At 39.6% G+C, this 24137-nt stretch overlaps 1 protein-coding gene across 2 annotated transcripts in view; it reads left to right on the top strand.

Moving 5' to 3' along the window:
• Positions 1-4133: 4133 nt before the first annotated feature.
• Positions 4134-24137, top strand: part of OBI1 (ORC ubiquitin ligase 1) — a 45196-nt gene continuing 25192 nt past the window's right edge. The window contains exons 1-4 of one of the 2 annotated variants that reach the window (XM_059042369.2): positions 4134-4289; positions 14326-14461; positions 16868-16959; positions 19078-19326. In XM_059042369.2, coding sequence (XP_058898352.1) covers positions 4218-4289; positions 14326-14461; positions 16868-16959; positions 19078-19326 — 549 coding nt within the window. In that variant the 5' untranslated portion in view covers positions 4134-4217. The remainder of the gene's footprint in view (positions 4290-14325; positions 14462-16867; positions 16960-19077; positions 19327-24137) is intronic. The other variant, XM_059042370.2, reaches the window with a different exon arrangement.

Raw genomic sequence — 24137 nt, 5'->3', positions numbered from 1 at the left:
GGCCTCAATTTCCTCATTTGTGAAAGGAAAGGCCTGCATAAACCCCCCTAAGATCCTTCCTAGTTCTAAACGTTTATAATTCTAAGGATTTGGGAGGCTTTAGCCTATCCCATGTGCTGTATGTATCTGATCAAATGCCTCAGGTCACAGGACTCCTCCTGGGGCTATGAAGAAGCTGCGAAAGAAATTAAGCAGAAAGTCAACGAGCCATGTAATCTTCGTTTTCCTATTAAAGTAATGGCAGCATTATTTAATGATTTGGGCCGAATAATGTCTGTTTAGAACACAGTTGTCGGTCTTCCCTGACGGCACAATGGTTAAGAATCTGCCTGCCAGATTCTTAACACGGGTTCGAGCCCTGGTCCGGGAAGATCTCACATGCCGCGGAGCAACTAAGCCCGTGCCGTGCGCTACAACTACTGAGCCCACGTGCCACAACTACTGAAGCCTGCGTGCCTAGAGCCCGTGCTCTGCAACAAGAGAAGCCATTGCAATGAGAAGACCGCACACAGCAAGGAAGAGTAGCCCCCGCGTGCAGCAACTAGAGAATGCCCGCGCGCAGCAATGAAGATGCAACGCAGCCAAAAATAAATAAATAAAAAATTTTAAAAAAGAATATGATTTGTCAAGATGCCATATCTTATTAAAATTAAAGCAAATGTGAATTAAAGCATTGCTTTTGTTATCTATTGCTGTGGGACAATTCACCCCAAAGCTTAGTGACTCAAAACAACAATAAATATTAATTATCTCTGACAGTTTTTGTAGGTAGGAATTCAGAAGTGAGTAAGCTAGGAAATTCTAGCTTGGGTTCTTTCAGAAGGTTGCAGTCAAGATGTTCACTGGGGCTGTAGTCATCTGAAGGCGTGAATGGGGCCAGAGGATCCATTTCCAAGGTGGCTTAGTCACATGACTGGCAAGTTTGTGTTGCCTGTTGGCAAAAGGCTTCAGATCCTCCCCAAGCAGGCTTTTCCACAATGCTGTCTGAGTGCTATTTGAGGCACTTCCGCAGGGCAAGCAATCCAAGAGAGCAAAGCAGAAGCTACAGTGACTTTTATGACCTAGGCTTGGCAGTCATACATGTCACTTCTACCATACTCTATTGGTCATACAGGGACAGCTTCATGGGCATGTAGCTGTGTAGTCACACAGGGCCCTACATTCAGAAGAGTCCTGCACTTGGTTTAAAGCTTTGATGTTGCCATGTTGATATTCTTAATCATTTTATCTTTGGACTTTCGAAAGTGAAGTCAGTAGGAACCATGGAGTGCACAGGTGAGCAGAGAAGATACTTGCAGTATGTGTGTTCACTGCTATTTCTTGCCACCGCTTTGCATAGAGTGTTAGCAATGCACCGAATTCTGGTGGGAATTCAGTGGAACTCAAAACAAGGACAACGTCAGCATATTTCAGAAGCCTCCAGCTTCCAGAGTGTTGGGAGAATGTGCATGTATTGAGAAGTGAAATAAGGAGTTAATTTTGTGCATCACCAAAAAAGAGAAGTGCCCTTCATAGGGTAGAGGGAAGAGAGAGTTCCTGGCCTTAAAGCATTTGAATTATTTAAAGTAAAGCCTGGGAATTGGCCTGGAATCAATCTGGACCTAGAGAGAGTCCTAGTCAGTCTGTATTGCTAACGATATTACTCAGGTGTGTGTGTGTGTGTGTGTGTGTGTGTGTGTGTGTGTGTTTATTCACAAAGCATTAGTGAGCAGAGCAGGTATGTTATGGTATGATCCTATTTGTGCTTATGCACACAATAATATATGAATGAAAATGTTTGTAAGGATATGCTCCAGAATGTCGATAGTGATTACCAGTCAGGATCGAGAGGTGAGGCATAAGCCTAGAGGAACTTTTGCTTATTATTTTATATATTTATAAATGGCTTAATTTTCAAGATGACTCTTACTATTGATATTTTTATAATTAGCAAAATGCAATACAGTCTTCCATTTTGAAGTGAAAAACAAGTAAACACAATAGCAGCCCGGGTCTGTAGTAAAGGTAGTTTGCGGCTAAAGAAAATACTACAGTCTGTGGACTAGTCACTCAGTACCAGATACTAGATAAATCAAATACAATCCCGGGCCTCAAGAAACAGACAGTCTGTTGTAGGGGCAAACAAATAAACAATCAACTATAATAGAATGTTATTAGCCTAGTGCAGAAAGAGCTATATGGACAGAGCACCAGAACAGCACTGAGAAGCTGTGACAATGATAGCAAACGAGGGATGTTCGAAATAGTCTAGGTTTAAACATTCTACTTAAAATGTTGGTTATGATTTTTTAAAATATATTTTTGTAACTGAGTATTAACACCAATCATCAGGATGATTAACAAGAAATGAACTTTCCCTAGTAGCTTTGGAAAAGTCTTTTTTTAAAAAAACTGTTTTCAATGTGTCTTCCTATTGCACTGTCTCCAGGAATTGGTGTAAGAGGCAAAACAGTCTCAGTCCTACATCCCCCTCAGAGGGTGGGAATAACAGGTCCTAAAATACCACATTAGGTATAAAAAAGGTGAGAACAAGGTGAGAACAGGGAAGAACACAGTAAGATGGGGAAAAGGCAAACCTTGAACGACAGCAGGTAATGACTTGGAGCTTTCGCATTTTGAAGCCTGAGATTTACAGCCAGGAATATGAAAGATGCATTTAGCAAAACATGTGAAGCCGAGACCCCATTTAATATGACTCCAAACAGTCAGGAAATAGGCAAACCAGATGACTTTTAGGCCAGTCATTCAGAAAAAAAGTGGCCATTAAACAATCAATACGACTATTTTGCCCAGATCTCCTATCCCAAGCACGTGATGGTCTCCAATTCCTAGGAAATTAAGTTACTGAGCTGTTTGGAAGAATTCTCACTACGACTTGTGAGCCGATTTTGAACTGGAATTGGGCTACTTCAAGCGAATTACTAGCTGCTCCAATCTCATAATTGTCTGTTCCTTTTGTAGACGTGATAGTGAACATACATTGACCTCATTCAATACACACACACACACACACACACACACACACACACACTTTACCAATGAGGAAGCTAAGAAGCAGAGAGGTTAAACAAATAGTCTGAAGCCAGTAGAGCCAAGAATTTGTTCAGGCAGGGATTTCTACCCTGCAGCCCTGGTCCAGACCCCTTTCTTTTAACCGTGAGGCTGCTTCTTGTAATCATAATGCTCTCTCCCACAAAAAGATTAGTAAAAGTAGTTGCACTGGTTTTGTTTCTAAATCTCCCTACTCACAGACTGTTTGTATAAATTGATCACATTGGCTCTTCCTCATTTAAAGTAAATTGCAGTTAAATTCCAAATCTGTTATACTCAAAGATTCATTTAGGAACTTTCAGAGTTTTTCTTTTTCATTGGTAGGAAGTGCCAACTTATAACATCACACATTCTTCTTCAGAGTTCAGCAGCATAGTGGTACATTTCATATACAACCAAGCGCCTGAAATGAAGGCTTTAAACGCCTGTGCGAGTGCTGTCGGGGAGTGTTGATGGTTCAACGCTCTTCACAGCTTTCTCACATGTGGGTGTAAACCAGAGTCTACGGCTCCGATCCTAAAGTCTTTTTCAGATAGAAATCACAGAAGGACCAACAGTGAAAGCGTGTCTTCACGGAAAGCTGCTATTAACGTACGCAAAACGTCTCTGAAACAAACAAGGAGACAATCACTGTCGTTTTTAAGTGACATTACCTCATTTAAGAATGTAAAAAGACCTGAGCGCGGTAGAAAGTTGCTTGGAAAAGTTAAAATGTACAGATAACGTCTTTCCTCTTCCTGTTTTGACTGCGTCGTGTTTTCTGTTTCGGGTTTAATCTTCAGGCGGAAAACTCTTCCCTCTTCCCCACCCTCCAGGAAAGATCCTGGGATTTTAAATCGCCTTTCTGCATCTTCCTCTCCTCTCTCCACCATTACTCTTTCATTTAAACTTTCAAGATCCTTGATGCCCGTAGTAAACCTCCTTCCTTCCCATTCTCAGGAATCCTGTAGCTCCCGAACCGGGGAGAGCTTGTTTCAAATTGAAAAGCAAGGAAAGAAGGAAGGGAACAGCTCTAGCGGCCGCGCGTTGGGAAAGCGCATTTTCCTTGCCTCTACCGGCGCGGCGTGGCCCTAGTGGGCCACCGTAGCCGGCCTCGCGCGGCCTCAGTCGCGGCGAGGAGCCGCGGTCGGCGGGACTTCCGTGTTGGCGGGATTCTGAACGCTGCCATGGCTCAGACCGTGCAGAACGTTACATTGTCGCTCACTCTGCCCATCACGTGCCACATCTGCTTGGGAAAGGTAATGGGTGATTCTGGGCACGGCTACGAATCGGGGTCGGGTGTGCGGTGGCCCACCAGAGCCGAGGCCGGTCTGTGTGTGTGGCGGGGACGCGGCGCGAGCCGCCGGGCTGGTTGAGGACGCCGACCCGCGTTCTCCTCATGCTGGGGAGGCCACGTCCCGGGCGACGGAGGGAGCGCGCCGCGATTCGTGTGGTCATCTCTGGGCCTTTCGGAGGAAGATGACAGCGGTTTGGGGTGTGGAGGGAGGGCGGCCTCACCCGGGCGACTCCGGCGTCGAAGGAGGCCTGGTCAGAAACGAATCCCAGCAATTTACGCCCCTGTGCATCCCCATCAAAGCCTGAAAGCACGTTTCCTGGGAGCCTCGCTACGGTTCCTTCGTCCTCTGCACAAACTAGAGTGTTTTGTTCTTGGGCCTCCAGTGCTGGTTGGAGAGTCTTTTCCATTTCCAAGATCATTTCCTTTACTTAACCCGGCGTTGGGAGTGGCCTTTGCTCTGGGTTCAGAATTTGAAAAGTAAATAGCACGTGCCCCTGAATGACGTTTAGAATGAGAGATACGGTCTTTAATTCCAAGAGCGGATCAGTCACGAGGTGGAATACTGTCTTTTTGTGATGCAAGAGGTGCCTAAGGTGTTTGTGAAACCAGGTGGAGAAAGTAGTTCAGAATTAGAAACGGAGTTTTGAAGGTTCTGATGCATTTGTCTCCTCTTTTATTTCCGTTTGTGTCTCCCGTTCGGTTTAAAAGAACATTTTGTTTTACTACGTAGGTCCAGAAGGGAGATTTTTTTTCTCGCGCTGAATTGTTTTTACGTTTGTGGTGTGTCTGTGCGTGTGTGTGTGTTCCCCCCCCCCCCCACTGAAACTGTAGCCACAGGCTTAGGATTGAGAAATGCAAACTTAATAGAGCAAACATTTGAGTGCCAGCCAATATGATCATATGATTATCTGCTTTAAGTCTACGTGAATTTCTTGCGTTCAAAAAGTAGTAGGAAGTCAGGCTTGGAAGAAACTGATAACTTGATATCCATCAGAATGAAATGCCAAGGAAGTAGCAGATGTGCTGTGAGAGGATATAGAGGTGGCTTGATCCATTCTGACTGGTGAGATCAAGGATGGCCTGTGGAGGGTGGTTATTTGAGCTGGCAGTTGCTACCACTGTCTGCATACATAGCTGAGAGGAGGGGAAGATGTTTCAATTTGCTACAGTCTACATTTGGCTCCCGACTTGAAGTTCCCACAAGTTAAGTTCTGAGTAAATTTACTCCCAACAGCAGCCTGGTAAAGGGCTGATAAAATATCCTTCGGAAATAATTTTCACTTGGTTGTAGTTGCACACATTGTATCTGGTTTCCATTAGTTCATAGACTGTCTCTTGCAGTTGTGTTGAAAATGTGTTTTGCCTGGTTGGTTTTGCCTACCTATGCTTCCTGTGTTTAACAAAACGGATAGCTAATAGAATATAGTGCTTTGCAGATTACAGAATGCTTTTGTATACATTTAATTATTTCATTTACCGCTCTCACCAGTGCTGTGAGATAGATAGAGCTGGTTTCCCCATTTTTCAAATAAGAAAATTAAGGCTTAGAGTCTCCAGGCATTTGAACCTCTGTTACCATTTGTGTCTTCAGTAAATTACTTCCTAAAAACTCACTTGAACTCATGCATAACAGCAGACACTTTTGGTGTCTTTTTTCTGCCATGTACTGGTTAACTGTATTCTAGAATTAAATGTGATTAATTAATTAAAGGTTAATGATTTGTACATAGGCATTTGTTTGTGTCTACTATGGAGGCAGAAAGGCATAATGGTTGAGGGCCCTGAGTACTGTGTTCAGACTAAGTTCTAATCCAGGTCGTCCACTTACTAGTTATATGACCTTATACACATTACTTAACCTCTCTCAGAGCAGTTTCCTTATCTATACAGTGGGAATGATAATAGTATTAACATTCATCCTTGTCTTTTGGGGAGGATTAAATGAAGTAATTCATATGCAGTTTGGCACTTAATAAATGTTAACCTTTACTATGGGCACTGAGGCAGACCCTCAAAATGAGGAAGCCAGCCTTTCCCAGTAAATGTTCTTCCCAATTGCTTCATAAGACCACTACACTCACTCGATGAAGATTTACATTCCCAACAGAGTGGGACCTGTCTGTCCAGGAAATTGCCACAGTACCTCCAGAGGTTTTAGCTTGTTCCCTATCCCTGTTGCCTTTTGTATAGTTAAAGCAAATCTGATCTGCTGTGCTATTCACCCTCCCGCACACAGCTGTATTTGTGGGGTATTGGAGATGGCATGGCCTGGAGTAGCAGCGCGTTCCTAATGTTACTTCCATCTCCCCGACACACAGCATCTCCGGCCACCTCTGAGATCTGCCTTAAGGTCCTTCCTGACTAGCCCTCTTCTGTATAATCATCCTTTTGCTGCCCTCACCATTTGTACCATGTAGAATTAGCAGTCTTCGTTTTTGATTTTTCCACAGAATTAGGGACCATTATTCCTAGAGGTTTACTGTAAAAAAAAAAAACCACCTTGCATATTACTTAAAGAAGATAGGGGTGGGAGAGACCTTAAATCTGAAGAGATAAGGTAGATGCTGATTGGAATGGGGGTGGAGGTGGGGAAAAATGCGGGGGGAGCAGTAGTGGAGATAGTCCAAGTATGTAAGTGGTTAATGCTCTGTCTTTTGAATACAAATGTGCTTAAAATTGAAATGTCTGCATTTCCTACCTCTGACTCTACTTCAGTCTTAAAGGTGGATTCTCTCTGCCCCATAATGTTTAGCAACCTTGCCAATATTGTAAGTAAGAGCTCTACGTGGCCTGAAGAAGTTGGGTACATCCTGTGGGACAATTTATATATAACATTTTCTTGCCTATTTCTCTTTAATTTTTTTCCATGCCTTGGGCTAATAGGCCAGCAGGCCAAAGTACAGAAATGATCTAGCCCAGGATATCTGTTCAGTGACATTTGGTACTACTGCCAGAATGCTACAGACCAGTTTATCTCTAGATAATTCCAGGCTTTTATCTCTTCAATTAGGATTCAAGCTATGAAATGAAACTGTTGCAGGTAATACTTTTATTGACCGAGTCAGCGTTTTGCCATGAGTGACAGCCAAATGTGGCCCACAGTTAGTTTTATCAAAGGACAAAGGAGGTTCTCAAGAGAAGTGCCAAGCAACTAGGCTTCTAATGCTGTTTAATATTAATGTATCTGGGCTTCCCTGGTGGCGCAGTGGTTGAGAGTCCGCCTGCCGATGCAGGGAACACGGGTTCGTGCCCTGGTCCGGGAAGATCCCACATGCGGAGCGGCTGGGCCTGTGAGCCATGGCCGCTGAGCCTGCGCGTCCGGAGCCTGTGTTCCGCAACTGGAGAGGCCACAACAGAGAGAGGCCCGTGTACTGCAAAAAAACCCCACAAAAACACATTAATATATCATATCCGATTATTCCTCACTTGAGTATGAGTCCAGTTTGGGGCACCATGCTTTAAGATAAATATAACTAAACTAGAGTATTTGAAATCATTTGGAAAGGAATTGAAATTGAGGTTGGAATATAGATGGAATGGAATAGTGTTGGAGTGAATGAACATGATAGCGAATCATTAAATAAAGTATTTTCATTTGGAAGGGAATCAAGCTTTGGGTAGCTCCACGATATTAAGATTTGTACTTAATATACTGCAAGCTTTCTGGCTGAAATAATCAGAAATGAAATCAGCTTTCTTAGGATGTGGAGTGTTCGTCTCTTGAAATGTCCAGTAATAGCATGGACTCTTTCCCACTAGGCACACTGTGGACAAGAACCCTTCTTTCAGGGAGGACTTCTTGCTTTGCTTTCCACCCATGTTGCAAAGATAGGGCTAGAGACAAAGCCTTAGCAACTTAGCATCCTAACTGTAGGTTGACTAAATTCATTAATCAGTGTTCATTAGGGGCTGTTGATTGGCCAGCAAGCCATCCTCCTCAGTACATTGAGCCCATGTGTGAGTCTTGATTGTCTCTCAGTTCCCAAGAGTAGATTTAAGAACCAATTGTGTACATAATTGTCATACGTAATTTGCTTTGAAAAAAAGTCATATGGAGTATATAAGTTTTGCATTTTCTCTTTGCTAGATTAAAATAAGCTTGAAGAGTGCAGACACTTTTAGAAAAGTATAACAATGTTGTGTCTTAACATGGAGTATAATAAAAATTAACTCAAAAAAGTGTTGATATATCCTAATAATTTTCAAGGTTGGCATATAATAGCTGACATATTTACTTCACAAATAAGATTCCAGTTTATCCTTAAGGCATTCTAGGTAGGGATAAAAGTAGGAGAGGGGAAATATATTATCTCTCTTTTTATGTAGACAGAAGTGGGGACCCAGACCAATAGGCATTAAGTATAATAGCAGTTCTCGGGATCACACAGTTTTAAAGTTCCAGCTCCTAAACTCTGGCCCAGAGCCAAAGATTTCTTGAAACATAGCAAGAGCAATCCAGGAATTTTATTTTTAAAAGTTTCCAAATTTCTAAGGTTGAGTAGGCAGGCCCCTACTGCAGTCATTTCTACCTCAGCTTTGTTTTTCAGTCTTTCTAGGTCTCCACTAGTGAAACCCATACAATTTTGACATAGGTGCCAGAAGGATATTCTTCGGAGAAGAAGGATTAGCTCTAGTCTCTAGTAAAGGTGACGAGAGCAGAGAAGTTGATTTTAAGTGAAATTGTCAGGTCAGTTGGTAAAGTTTATCTACTGCCTTTTCCCTCCAGCCACCTCCATCAGTACAGTACCTCTTTTCTGCAGTCCCTACTGATCCTGGTGTCTTGATCCTTTCAGGCATGTGTCCTCTATTTCTTACTCCCAGATTATTATTTACTAAACCTGCTCTAAGGAAGAAAGAACTGTTTCTTAGTTGAGAGATCATTCCATTTGCACGTGTAATGGTGGTTGAATGCTGACTCTGCCACTTAGAACCTGTATCATTGTTTCCTTGAGTCTCAGTTTCTACAGCTGAAAATGAATTTGATACTACCAACCCCATTAGGTTGTTAGGGAAATTCATGTGAGTATCCCAGCCCAGTGGTTCTCAATGGGATGGGAGTACATTTCGTCCCACAGAGACATTTAGCAATGTCTATTTCTGATTGTCTTCTGCCGGGGCGGCGGGGGGGGTGCTACTCACATCTAGTGGATAGAGGCCAGGGATGCTGCTAGCTAAACATCCTACAATATACAGGACAGCCTCCCACAACAAAATCTTTTTGTTCCAAAATGTCAGTCATGTCAAAGTTGACAGACCCTGCCCTAAACCAATGTATAACTCCTATTAGGTAAGTCTAGAATGGATATTAATGGACAACACCTTTAGGCATGACTCCTCTCAGGTACGTTTGCTTTTTATGAAAGGGGTTTTGGTGGTAAAGTCTCTTAAAACGGAAACATCTTCAGATAAAAGAAACTACATAGTAGAATTATATATTATAGGGTTAATGGTTTTTGTACCTAGGACTGCTTCCTCAGGCCCATTCCAGTCAGAAGAGCCCACTTTTCATACCTTGCTTTGTCTTCTCTTCCTCCTCTTCCTTCTCCTTACCAGCCTCATGGGGCATTACCCTAGGATATCACTTCAACATGCTTACTCCAGATGAGTTTGGAATTGTACATGCCACTTAGCTTTGCCATTGTCTTTTGCATTTTTATTTTGTAAGAGTGCTTACTGTGTTATTGCTACAGATCTCATTTGAGAGTAAATTGGATATAAAGTCTAATAACATAGGCAAATTATGACTATTTCTGTATCTTGAGAAGATCTTATTAAAGAAAATTATTTGTGTATGTGTTTTAGTGTTGTGTATAGCAGGATCTGGGCAGAGGAGATGGGTGGACAGGAATTGAAGGAGGGCTAGATTCTTTGTATTTTGCTTCTGTAGGTTATGGTCAAATAAATAACAAGTAATTTGTTTTAGTAGTTCTTTCTCCTTTATAGGTTTCTGTTCTCCTAAGTAAATTTAAACCATTGTCTAGAAATCATCATCTGATAAGTATGTGGCCCAAAGAAATGAATTAATCAACTGTTTCAAAATCCAACACAGTGACAGTGATAATACCAGGTATTGAACAGTGAAAATGATTCTCCTTTGGGCAACATTACCAATGGCTGTTAGCACACAGAGCCAAGTAGTCTGCCTGTGGTTGTTCTTCTGTATCATTTTGGCAGATTAAATGGAAAGGTTAAACTTTCACTTTTTCAAAATTTGGCAGTGGCCATTGACCTTTTGCTTCTTGAGATGCTTTTAGCAGCATTATCTCAGCCTTTCGTTTTAATACATCAAAATTCACTTTTATTAATCTTAGAGTATACATTGTATGAGTTGTTGTAGGTGGACATAAAGATGAACAGGACAGTGCCCCTGCCCCCAGGGAGCCTGAAATCTAATAGGGAAGCAGGATGTAAACAATTTTCCAAGTCCAGTGAACATTAAATCAGTGCATAAGAAGTGCCCTTATAAGAATCAGACAAAGATCCAGTTAATTCTAAAAAGGATTAGTGAAGGCTTACAGAAGAGGTAACTTTGATTTCCATCTTAAAAGATGGGAAGGATTTTTTTTTTTTTTTTTTTTTTTTTTTTGCGCTGTACGCGGGCCTCTCACTGTTGTGGCCTCTCCCGTTGCGGAGCACAGGCTCCGGACGCGCAGGCTCAGCGGCCATGGCTCACGGGGCCCAGCCGCTCCACGGCATGTGGGATCTTCCCGGACCGGGGCACGAACCCATGACCCCTGCATCAGCAGGCGGATTCTCAACCACTGCGCCACCAGGGAAGCCCAAGGATTTTATTTTGATTGGGGAAGTTGGGAGGCCAGTAGAACATACTAAGCTAAAAAATGAGAGCCCAGTAAACAAGGAGACTCTATCCTTTTTTTTTTTTTTATGAACATTGGGTATATCTGTGTGGTTGAAGTATAGGTTTTGTCAAGTATTGAAATAGCAGATCAAAGATATGGCTCTTTAAGAACCAGATTAAATTGTTCTTTGGATGCTGTACTTAAAACTATGAGCAGGGAAAAAAACGTTTTGCAGGAGAGCAGTGAAAGCTGCTGCTCCATATTTTCGATGGCTAGCTCTGGCATCAGTGTGAAAGGTGGACAGTAGTGAACATGTGGAAGCAGGGAAGCCTGGGAGGAGGTCATTGCAATAGATTGGGTTGAGAGAATGAGAACCTGAACTCATTGAGGTGAAGATGGAAAAGAAGCGATAGATGATAAGGAAAAGAACATTTAGAGGTAGGTTTGCCACATTTTGACTATTTGGGGATATACTTTTTTTTCCACGTTATAACATCTCTGAAATCTGGTTCTATTTTACAAGCGGTAGCATCTTGCAATTGTAATTGGCAGCGTTTTTCATCCTTTCTTTTTTATTAGTGGTACATAAAATATGGCTATATCTTAAAATCTCTGGCTTCTTAGACTGATATATGATACCAGCATTTGATGATTGATTGGATGGTGAGGATAAGTAAAAAGGGTGAGTCAGAGACAGCTCTGAGTATTCTAGCCTGAGTGGTGAGGTGATGGTGCAGGTAACTTAGACAAGAAGTGCAGGAGGGGGAGTGAATGTGTGGAGGCCAGGTTTGGCTTTGGACATATTATGGTTGGGGCAGCTTTAAGATGCCTACATGGAGTTGGCTCCTGGGCCCGTGGATATAGTCCTTTTCTCCTTTCCCCTCCCCTTCCCAGGGATTGTTATGTGGAAGTCTCTGTGCTTACATCTTTATATTATTAAATCTTAAGCAACATCTGAATGAAAAGTTTACTAGGTTAAACCATAGTTTTCAGAGGAGGAAACAGATGCCACTGTAACTAAAGGGTTAACCCAAGGTCAAACAGTTCAATAAGTAGCAGAGCTGAAGTCGGCCCCAGGTTTGTCTCTAGAAGCCTAAGCTCTGCCACTTACTAAGGTCCAGTTACAGAGGATTCTCAGGAACTGTTACCATAGAAAATATGTTAACACTATGTGATACGTGAGATTGAGAGAGAAAATAAAACTTTGTCAGGTAAGGTATCCCAGGACATAACATTAGGGAAAGCAGCTGTGCCACCTCCTGTACTTTGACTACGAGCATCTGCTCCTCTTCTCATCATACCTACTCTTCCACTCTTACTTCAGCCTTTTCAAGATCCATTGGTTGACTCTATGACTCTTACCAGTTTGTTGCCATTCACGTACTCAACAGTGTTTGGCAATCCAGCTCGCTCCGTACATAACCCTAGTAAATTTACTTTCTTACCTTTCAAAACAACTGCTTTATTCTCCTATTTTCTCAAGTCGATATTCCCCCCTTCTTTTCACTTGCAGCTGGTAACCTCACCTCATGTTTAATCACAAAGAATAAGCAGTTGGAACATGAGTTCCCTCATCTTTCCATCAACAGATAGATCTTCCGTCCACTTTGTATTTGTTCTTGTACCCTCGGTTTTCCCTTTCGTTAAAATGGAAGACAGATCCTCACTCCATATAAGCCAAAATCTGCTCCCTTGTGCTTTGGATATCATTCCCCTTTTGACTTCTTAGGGACTTTGCTATCTATGGCTCTAATCCCTCCCCCTCTTCCTCCATCATTAATTAATATCCCCTTTTTACTGTGTCATTCCTGTTATCATTTCTTACAATAGCCATATATATATATATTTTTTTGCGATACGCGGGCCTGTCACTGTTGTGGCCTCTCCCGTTGCGGAGCACAGGCTCCGGACGCGCAGGCCCAGCGGCCATGGCTCACGGGCCCCTCCGCGGCATGTGGGATCCTCCTGGACCGGGGCACGAACCCGTGACCCCTGCAATGGCAGGCGGGCTCCCAACCACTGTGCCACCAGGGAAGCCCCTGTGATGGCCATATTTTTACGCTGTCTTCTTTACAGCAAAATGTGAAAGAATTGCCTATTCCTTCTGGCAAGTTCCCCGATAAATTGAATTTTAAGTACTGTCCTAGTAGCAATTGCTTCATTCAACAAGCCTTTATTGAGTACCTGCTGTGTACTAGGCTATCTTCTAGGTACCAGGGATTCAGAAATGAATGAGATGAAAGAAGTTCTTGCTCTTATGGAGTTTCCAGTCTAAAAGGGGAGATAAATATAAATTTACAATAAATATGTAAACAAATAAGTAGAAAACTAAAACAGCTTCTCTTCTATTTTCCCTCTGATAAGACAGCTACACACAGTCAGAACACCTACATCGTTAACCCTGAGCAGGCCACCTAATATCTTCACACCTTGGTTTCCTTATTAGTAAAGTATATTTACTGTTTATCTCACAGGGTTATTGAGAGAGAGAGAGAGAGAATGCATGGAAAGCCCATTGTAAAATATAAGACAATATAAATGTAAAGTATTGTTATTTGTATTTGATTACACTGAGTCAAAGATTTGTGTATTTGGTGTATTTCAGTATTTCTGTCAGCATTGTTTGCTGTGTAGATTGTAAACCACATGAACGTATGTCATGTCTTTTCGGATTGTTGTAGCTTTCATGCCTGTGGTTTCGGGGACTTTCTAGTAAGAATCAGTGTTAAATTGTTGATTGCTGTTGCTCTGTAATATAGTGGAATGACTTGAGGGAAGGATTTCAAGTATTGAATGTCACATGGGTGATTGGACTAAATAATCTTTAAAGAACCTTCTAATTCTGACATTTCGTGATCCGAAAATAGAATAGTTGAAGGAAAATTGACCCAGCCTTAGTGGAACAAAATGCATTTTCTTTTTGGCAATAAGTGTGGTTTGGAACAAAATAAAACCGTTTCATGATGTGTTCAAAGTTTCAGTCTCTATGACCAGATATCTAAGCTAGTATCTGTATTATACATGTGTAAGAAACAATGTGGTAGCACAAGCAGTGTTTTTATGAATCCTAGATATTATACTTCCTCTTAAAGCACCTACTGCTGTACTCTAGAGAAGAGATTTGCTCTAAGCTAAAACTATTGAGATTCTCCTTATGACTGTTGCCCTGTACTAAAAGTAATGTTTCTTTTTTCAAAGGTACGCCAGCCTGTCATATGCATCAACAACCATGTATTTTGTTCAATTTGTATCGATTTGTGGTTGAAGAATAATAGCCAATGTCCAGCCTGCAGAGTCCCCATCACTCCTGAAAATCCTTGCAAAGAGATTATTGGTAAGGGTCTATTTTATAAACACATAGAAGTAGATTTGAAACAATCAAATACTGTCTATTTGGAGGAAGACAGAAATAGACAATTTTCAGTGATGTTATTTTGCCAATATCCTACTGGATGGATTGGTCATTTGGCATAATCTGTAAGTGGAGCAGCTGAGGAGCACAAAGCACTCACTATGAGAAGTCTCAGAGCCTCCTGGAACTTTCATTCTGGTAGAGGCTGTACATGTGGACCAAAATATTAATGGTTTAAAGCATCAGATGCTAACAGCCAAAACCAAACAAACAGAAAGGTCCACAGAGTTTAAACAGGGAAGTTCAGCTAGGAACATTGAGAAGGGATCCACGATGCAGGTGGCCTTTAAGATGGAGATTTAAGGATGGATAAGTTTTCAATTGGTAAAGATTAGGGAGGGCATTTCATGCAGAGGGAATAGCATGCACTACAGTTCAGAAGTAGGAAAGTAAGGCATGTTTTTGGAAATGATCAGTAGTCTAGTTTGGGTCTGACTGTTGAAATAAGACTGAAAATGTAAATTGAGACTTTATTTTTATTTTTTTTAACGTCTTTATTGGCGTATAATTGCTTTACAATGGCATGTCAGTTTATGCTTTATAACAAAGTGAATCAGCTATACATATACATATGTCCCCATCTCTCTTCCCTCTTGCATCTCTCTCCCACCCTCCGTATCCCACCCCTCTAGGTGGGAGGGAGGGAGAGCACTGAGCTGATCTCCCAGCGCTATGCGGCTGCTTCCCGCTAGCTGTCTGTTTTATGTTTGGTAGTGTATTAGTGCAGAGCATCTTGAGTGACAGACTGAATCGGGGAACTGCTGTGTGGGTGAGAAGGGCGAGGTGGGCATGATGGTCTGAGCAAGGGGATGGCACAACCCAAAATGTGTGTAAGGAGTATCACTCAAGGGATGTGTGCAGGCTGGGCTCCAGGGAAGAAACGGGACGTGAGTAGGTCAGGTTGGACGTGCTTGCCCAGGTGAAGGAGAGTGTGAGTCTGGATTAAGGGAATAAAAAAGAACATTCAGTGCTACAGTAGTATAGGTAAGAGGGGGGATAAAACTTGAACTAGAAGATTCTTGAAAAATAAAGCATTTAAAGAGCTTTTTTAGTGTTATTTCTCTTAGATTGTTAAAGTTAAATGATTTTTATTTGGTTTTGCTTTAGGAAAAATTGAAAGTGAATTCATGATAGCATGAATCATAGAGAAAAACCTTTCAGAAAACTTAAGAAGTCATTGTAATAGTCCCAAGTTAGGCAAAATGGACTTAACTAAAATTGTTACAATGGAAAGGAAGGTATATATGCTAGAACAAAAGAACAACCAGTGGAACTTTGGAACTAAGCGAACTGAAAGGGGAATCAGAGCTGGCTCCAAGGTTTCTTTCTTGAGTACCTGGATGAAGTCTGATAGAGGAATATCTCTCTGCTGTGCTGGAAACTGGAGTGTTAACCTTAGCCTCTACTTTTCTACCTGCACTGACCTTTACCAGGAGTCAGGTCTTTCCTTGCGGAATATGAGTTTTGTTGATTAAAATAATTCGAATGTTTTTTCCCCAGCTTCTTTTCACATCCCTTCTCCCTCCTTTATTCATTCATATCTAAGTGATATTTCATAAATTCTCTCAAGTAAAATGGTTCATCCATCCTGCCATTCGGATAGAACATCCTGAAAAAGAATATCTGTAAATGCCTTTGCTATCATGATGGGAAGAAGTACAAAGAAGGTAACCACAGCATAAGTGAAGAGCTCTCAGGAAGAAAACATTTTGAGTGTGTTTGTGTGAGTTATTATGGGCATACAATTAGTGCTGTCATTTATAATCCATTGTAACTGGGTTGTTAGAATCAGTGAAAAGACACATTAATCTTTTCAGTTGTGTAACCACATATGTTTGAATGAATACATTGGTTATAATAATACATATCATAATATATGTATCATATATGTAATATATACAGATAATATGTATTTGATAATTCTATCATGTACAGATAATATTGATAATATATTATTTATACAACGTATTGGTTAACTGTAAATATAATCATTGATTTTATCATTAACAGTTGTCTGGTACTCAAAATTGCAGTTGTCCAAATGTGATCATTAATAAAATATAGCCTTTGGCTTCATTGAGTTTAATATAATAAGATACATAGGTAAGTAAACACAACATGATATTTTATTGAAGGTATTTCTTACGGTGTTATTTATCTTTTCTCAGGATTAAAGTACAGAAGAGACCTAGATGGCAGCCCACGTGGTTATAAGGAAAAGGGTAGAAATTAAGCTAGAGAACTATATAGAACAATAAGAAAAGAGTTCATTTTAATTGTCATTCTACCCAAATCAGAATGAAAAGTTAGCGCTTTTTTTCCCTATAGGAGGAACAAGTGAAAGTGAACCTATACTAAGCCATACAGTCAGGAAGCACCTTCGGAAAACTAGACTTGAATTACTCCACAAAGAATATGAGGTAAATAGTAATTAAAATGTTAAATGATGACAGCATTGAATTCAAGGTAAAACTGAGCTATCAGTCCCTGGACTTCTTAGAGTAAGCATCTAATGAAATCTTATTTTAAATGCCAGTTTAAAAATATCTTATTTGATAAATCCTTTTTCTTTTTCCTTTTCCTATTTCAAATAGAGGAAAGGAACAGATGGAAACATTTCATTTTTTTCTTTCTTTTAATTTTAAATTTGTCCTCAACAGAAACATTGTTTTGTAAGTTACTCCCTCAAGAAGTGGGAGATAAAGGAAACTCCCTTGTAAAAGTCAGTCTTCCCAGCCCCCACAAGGCATTGTGAATGGTCTGGCAAACAGGGACTATAACCATCCTTCTGTTTTTGTTTCTACCTATAAATTCACTGCTAATTATAAGTCTGATCAGTTCTGGTAAAGAAAATATACTTATGTCAGCTACCAGCAAAGAGATATTGGTGTGAGATATGCTATTTCCTAATTCTTTTTTTTTCCCCATGTAAAACTGTGTTGTTGTTTTTTTAAATAAAAATTGTGTATATTTAAGGTGTATAACATGTTTTGATATATATATATACATGGTGAAGTGATTACATCAATCAAGCTAATTAACATAGCTATCTCTTCACATAGTTACTTTGTATGTGGGGTGAGAGTACCTGAAATCTTCTCTCTTCACAGATTTCCAGTGTACAGTACAGTATTATTGACTATAGTCATCATGTTATACAGTAGATCTCTAGACTGTCTCTATCCTGTCTAACTGCAACTTAGCACCCCTTGAACCAGCTCCCTATTTCTCCCACCTCTCCATTTCCCCCACCTTGCACGCTTGGTAACCACTGTTTAACTCTGCTTCTATGTATTTGACTCTTCTGATTCCACATATATGTGAGATCATGGGTTTTCTTCCTGTGAAGGTGATTTGACATGGTGATGGAATTTTTTCTAAATTAGCTTCATGTTAATGGAATACATATACTTTTGAATAAACATTAAGCCCAGTTGTCATTTTATATCGACTAAATTAGGGATATTATTGCTCTCTTCCTTTGACACAAAATATCTTTAAGTTATACTATGTAAATGGAAACTACTTCAGCTGCTTCAAAAATTTTTTGAAATAAAGTGGGACATAAATAAATGACTGAATAAATGTTCATTCATATATGTTTTCCTGTTTATATTTGTTTATTCATTAATATATTAATTCAGACAAGTAAAGCGATTTTCTCATTTTATAATGCCATTTAACTTGAAATGAATTGTAATTTAAAATAGTAAATAGCACTATCTGTGTTAGCTCTGAAACGTATTCATATTTACTTAATATTTATCACACTTAGATGCTAATCAAATTAATCCTTTAGAAGATCACTGGCATATTGAAGTTTATTTTCTAACAACAGAATTTCTGACAATCTTAGTTTAAGATGAAATATCCATTATAGATGAATAAATTGTATCACAGAAAAGAGTTCTAGCCTCAAATGTTTAGTTACTGGATTTAAGGTAGCAAGCAGTTCCACATGGAGAAAAGTAATACTTGGAATAGTCTTAGCAGTAATTAAAGATCCAGAATGTAGAAGAGTTAAAAATTAACTACAGGTACTTTTCTGAAGTGGAAAGTGAAAGGACATGGTATATGGTTTTACTCCTACTTCAAATATAGAAGCAAAAATATAGACATCAAACAAAACTATAAATCTTGATCAAAACTGTATTTTTAAATTCCCCTCAGTAAAGCAATTAAACATGCCTCAGAATTTTCTTCTGAGGAATCTACTTCCTTGTTGAATTCATGTTCCTTTTCGTGTTTTCTGGATATCTAAAATAGAATCAAAGATTCCATGTTTTAATTTTTTTAAGTCACAAACTATGATTGAATTAAAATAAAAGCAATGGAAATGCCTATTTTTATCAGAGTCAAAATACATTTTGAGAATTTCAACTATATGTGACTTTCTGTCTGCAAAGCTATTCTGATGCATAAAGAATCTGTATCTACAGAATTTTGAGTATAAAATTTAAAATCACATTGGCCTCACTCTAGCATATGTATGTGTTTAGTGTCTCTGTCTACCTGATGGTTATGCAATGCTTTTTCAGGATGAAATAGATTGTCTACAGAAAGAGGTAGAAGAGCTTAAGAGTAAAAATCTCAGCTTGGAGTCCCAGATCAAGACTATTCTGGATCCTTTAACCTTGATGCAGGGCAACCAAAATGAAGACAAACATCCAGTTGCAGATAATCCAAGTAAAATTGACCCAGAAACTGTAGCAGAATGGAAGAAAAAACTTAGAACAGCTAATGAAATCTATGAAAAAGTGAAAGATGATGTGGAAAAGTTGAAGGAGGTAAGTTGTGTTGTTTTTAAAATTCTGTAGTATTTTAAGTACCTTCAAAAGTATAAGTCACCATATTTGAGTCATCATTAGATGATTTTGGGGGAAAGGACAGAAATCCCTGGATGAGCATTTATAAGAAATAGGAAAACTTTTTCTCCTTAAATGTTATTAGCTGCCAAGAAATATCAGGTGGTTCCATTTGTGACTATAATTGGAGACTCTGTAGTGCCTCTGTATGAGTTTGCATCTTCTTATGGAAGAATGACATCAGTTTAAAGGACGTATTTCTATTCCTCTCATCGTGGTTTGGCTTAATTTTGTTTTTTAAGCTTATGTTAGTGACTGCCCTGTATGCATAAAGACAAACACCTGTCCATTTCCCTACCTCTAAAATGAAAGGTTTAGACCATATATTTTCTAGCACTACCATTCTCTGATTTTTTAAATATTGTAAATAGTTAAAGATTTAATGACTACTTCCAAGAGAGCTGTGAGTAGCTGCTTTAGACTACTCCATGAAAAAGAATATTTGGCTTATGAGGCAGGTTCAGTTTTTTCAATTATTCTTCCATCCATACAACAAGATAAAGAAAGCATAGGTGAAAAGGGCAAACCTCTAGGATTTTCCAGTCTAGGAAAGGAGATGAGATCCATGCTATCAGCACTAGAGGTAATAATCAAGTGTAATAATAATATAATATAATTATAATAATATAATAAGTAATAATCAAGGTAATAATCCATTGTATATAGGTACCACATCTTCTTTATCCGTTCATCTGTCAGTGGGCATTTAGGTTGCTTCCATGACCTGGCTATTGTAAATAGTGCTGCAGTGAACATTGGGGTGCATGTGTCCTTTTGAATTATGGTGTTTTCTGGTTATATACCCAGTAGTGGGATTGCTGGGTCATATGGTAATTCTAGTTTTTTAAGGAAACTCCATACTGTTCTCCATAGTGGCTATATCAATTTACATTCCCACCAACAGTGCAAGAGGGTTCCCTTTTCTCCACACCCTCTCCAGCATTTGTTGTTTGTAGATTTCTGATGATGCCCATTCTAACTGGTGTGAGGTGATACCTCATTGTAGTTTTGATTTGCATTTCTCAAATAATTAGTGATGTTGAACAGCTTTTCATTTGCCTCCTGGCCAACTGTATGTCTTCTTTGGAGAAATGTCTATTTAGGTCTTCTGCCCATTTTTGGATTGGGTTGTTTGTTTCTTTAATATTGAGCTGCATGAGCTGTTTATCTATTTTGGAGATTAATCCTTTGTCCGTTGATTCGTTTGCAAATATTTTCTCCCATTTGAGGGTTGTCTTTTCGTCTTGTTTATGGTTTCCTTTGCTGTGCAAAAGCTTTTAAGTTTCATTAGGTCCCATTTGTTTACTTTAGTTTTTATTTCCATTACTCTAGGAGGTGGATCAGAAAAGATCTTGCTGTGATTTATATCATAGAGTGTTCTTCCTATGTTTTCCTCTAAGAGTTTTATGGTGTCTGGTCTTACATTTAGGTCTTGAATCCATTTGAGTTTATTTTTGTGTATGGTGTTAGGGAGCGTTCTAATTTCATTCTTTTACATATAGCTGTCCAGTTTTCCCAGCACCACTTATTGAAGAGACTGTCTTTTCTCCATTGTACATCCTTGCCTCCTTTGTCATAGATTAGTTGACCATAGGTGCCTGGGTTTATCTCTGGCCTTTCTATCTTGTTCCATTGATCTGTATTTCTGTTTTTGTGCCAGTACTGTATTGTCTTGTTTACTGTAGCATTGTAGTATAGTCTGAAGTCAGGGAGTCTGATTCCTGCAGCTCCATTTTTTTCCCTCAAGACTGCTTTGGCTATTCGGGGTCTTTTGTGTCTCCATACAAATTTTAAGATCTTTTGTTCTAGTTCCGTAAAAAATGCCATTGGTAATTTGATAGGGATTGCATTGAATCTGTAGGTTGCTTTGGATAGTATAGTCATTTTCACAATATTGATTCTTCTAATCCAAGAACATGGTATATCTCTCCATCTGTTGGTATCATCTTTAATTTATTTCATCAGTGTCTTATAGTTTTTTGCATACAGGTCTTTTGTCTCCCTAGGTAGGTTTATTCCTAGGTATTTTATTCTTTTTGTTACAGTGGTAAATGGGAGTGTTTCCTTAATTTCTCTTTCAGATTTTTCATCATTAGTGTATAGGAATGCCAGAGATTTCTGTGCAATAATTTTGTATCCTGCTACTTTGCCAAATTCATTGATTAGTTCTAGTAGTTTTCTGGTGGCATCTTTAGGATTCTCTATGTATAGTATAATGTCATCTGCAAACAGTGACAGTTTTACTTCTTCTTTTCCAATTTGTATTCCTTTTATTTCTTTTTCTTCTCTGATTGCCATGGCTAGGACTTCCAAAGCTATGTTGAATAATAGTGGTGAGAGTGGACATTCTTGTCTTGTTTCTGATTTTAGAGGAAATGCTTTCAGTTTTTCACCATTGAGAATTGTGTTTGCTGTAGTTTTGTCATTTGTGGCCTTTATTATGTTGAGGTAGGTTCCTTTTATGGACATTTTCTGGAGGGTTTTTGTCATAAATCGGTGTTGAATTTTGTCAAAAGCTTTTTCTGCATCTATTGAGATGATCATATGGTTTTTATTCTTCAGTTTGTTAATATGGTGTAGCACATTGATGGATTTGTGTATATTGAAGAATCCTTGTATCCCTGGGATCAGTCCGACCTGATCATGGTGTATGATCCATTTAATGTGTTGTTGGATTCTGTTTGCTAGTATTTTGTTGTGGATTTTTGCATGTATATTCATCAGTGATATTGGTCTGTAATTTTCTCTTTTTGTAGTATCTTTGTCTGGTTTTGGTATCAGGGTGATGGTGGCCTCATAGAATGAGTTTGGGAGTGTTCCTTCCTCTGTAATTTTTTGGAAGACTTAGAGAAAGATGAGTGTTAGCTCTTCTCTAAATGTTTGATAGAATTCACCTGTGAAGCCATCTGGTCCTGGAGTTTCATTTGTCGGAAGATTCTTTTTTTTGTTTGTTTTTTGTGGTACACAGGCCTCTCACTGCTGTGGCCTCTCCCATTGAAGAGCACAGGCTCCAGACGCGCAGGCTCAGCGGCCATGGCCCATGGGCCCACCCGCTCCGTGGCATGTGGGATCCTCCCAGACCGGGGCACGAACCTGCGTCTCCTGCATCGGCAGGCAGACTCTCAACCACTGCACCACCAGGGAAGCCCTGTTGGAAGATTTTTAATCACAGTTTCAATTTCATTCCTTGTGATTGGTCTGTTCATATTTTCTATTTCTTCCTGGTTCAGTATTGGAAAGTTATACCTTTCTAAGAATGTGTCCATTTCTTCCAGGTTGTCCATTTTATTGGCATAGAGTTGCCTGTAGTAGTCTCTTAGGATGCTTTGTATTTCTGCGGTGTCTGTTGTAACTTCTCCTTTTTCATTTCTAATTTTATTGATTTGAATCCTCTCCCTCTTTTTCTTGATGAGTCTGGCTAATGGTTTATCAATTTTGTTTATCTTCTCAAAGAACCAGCTTTTAGTTTTATTGATGTTTGCTATTGTTTTCTTTGTTTCTATTTCATTTATTTCTACTCTGATCTTTATGATTTCTTTCCTTCTGCTAACTTTTGGTTTTGTTTGTTCTTCTTTCGCTAGTTCCTTTAGGTGTAAGGTTAGATTGTTCATTTGAGATTTTTCTTGTTTCTTGAGGTCGGCTTGTATAGCTATAAACTTCCCTCTTAAAACTGCTTTTTCCACATCCCATAGGTTTTGGATTGTCGTGTTTTCATTGTCATTTGTCTCTAGGTATTTTTTTGATTTCCTCTTTGATATCTTCAGTGATCTCTTGGTTTTTTAGTAACATATTGTTTAGCCTTCATGTGTTTGTGTTTTTTACATTTTTTCCCTGTAATTCATTTCTCATCTCATAGCGTTGTGGTCAGAAAAGATGCTTGATATGATTTCAGTTTTCTTAAAATTACTGAGGCTTGATTTATGACCCAAGATGTGATGTATCTTTTTTTTTTTTTTTTGCGGTACGTGGGCCTCTCACTGTTGTGGCCTCTCCCGTTGCGGAGCACAGGCTCCGGACGCTCAGGCTCAGTGGCCATGGCTCATGGGCCCAGCCACTCCGCAGCATGTGGGATCTTCCCAGACTGGGGCACGAACCCGTGTCCCCTGCATTGGCAGGCGGACTCTCAACCACTGCGCCACCAGGGAAGCCCAAGATGTGATGTATCTTGGAGAATGTTCCGTGTGCACCCGAGAAGAAAGTGTAATCTGCTGTTTTGGGATGGAATGTCCTCTAAATATCAATTAAATCTATCTGGTGTATTGTGTCATTTAAAGCTTGTATAGCCTTATTAATTTTCTGTTTGGATGATCTGACCATTGGTGTAAGTGAAGTGTTAAAGTCCCCTACTATTACTGTGTTACTGTTGATTTTCTCTTTTATAGCTGTTAGCATTTGCATTTGCCTTATGTATTGAGGTGCTTCTATGTTGGGTGCATATATATTTATAATTGTTATATCTTCTTCTTGGGTGGATCCCTTGATCATTTTGTAGTGTCCTTCCTTGTCTCTTGTAACATTCTTTATTTTAAAGTATTTTATCTGATATGAGTATTGCTACTCCAGCTTTCTTTTGATTTCCATTTGCTTAGAATATCTTTTTCCATCCCCTCACTTTCAGTCTGTATGTGTCCCTACGTCTGAAGTGGGTATTTTATAGACAGAATATATATGGGTCTTGGTTTTGTATCCATTCAGCAAGCCTGTGTCTTTTGGATGAGGTGTTTAATCCATTT

This window comes from Kogia breviceps, chromosome 16, assembly GCF_026419965.1.
Source record: "Kogia breviceps isolate mKogBre1 chromosome 16, mKogBre1 haplotype 1, whole genome shotgun sequence".
Lineage (NCBI taxonomy): Eukaryota > Metazoa > Chordata > Mammalia > Artiodactyla > Physeteridae > Kogia > Kogia breviceps.
Note: the sequence above shows the minus strand (reverse complement) of the source record. Positions and strands in the feature narration are given on the sequence as shown.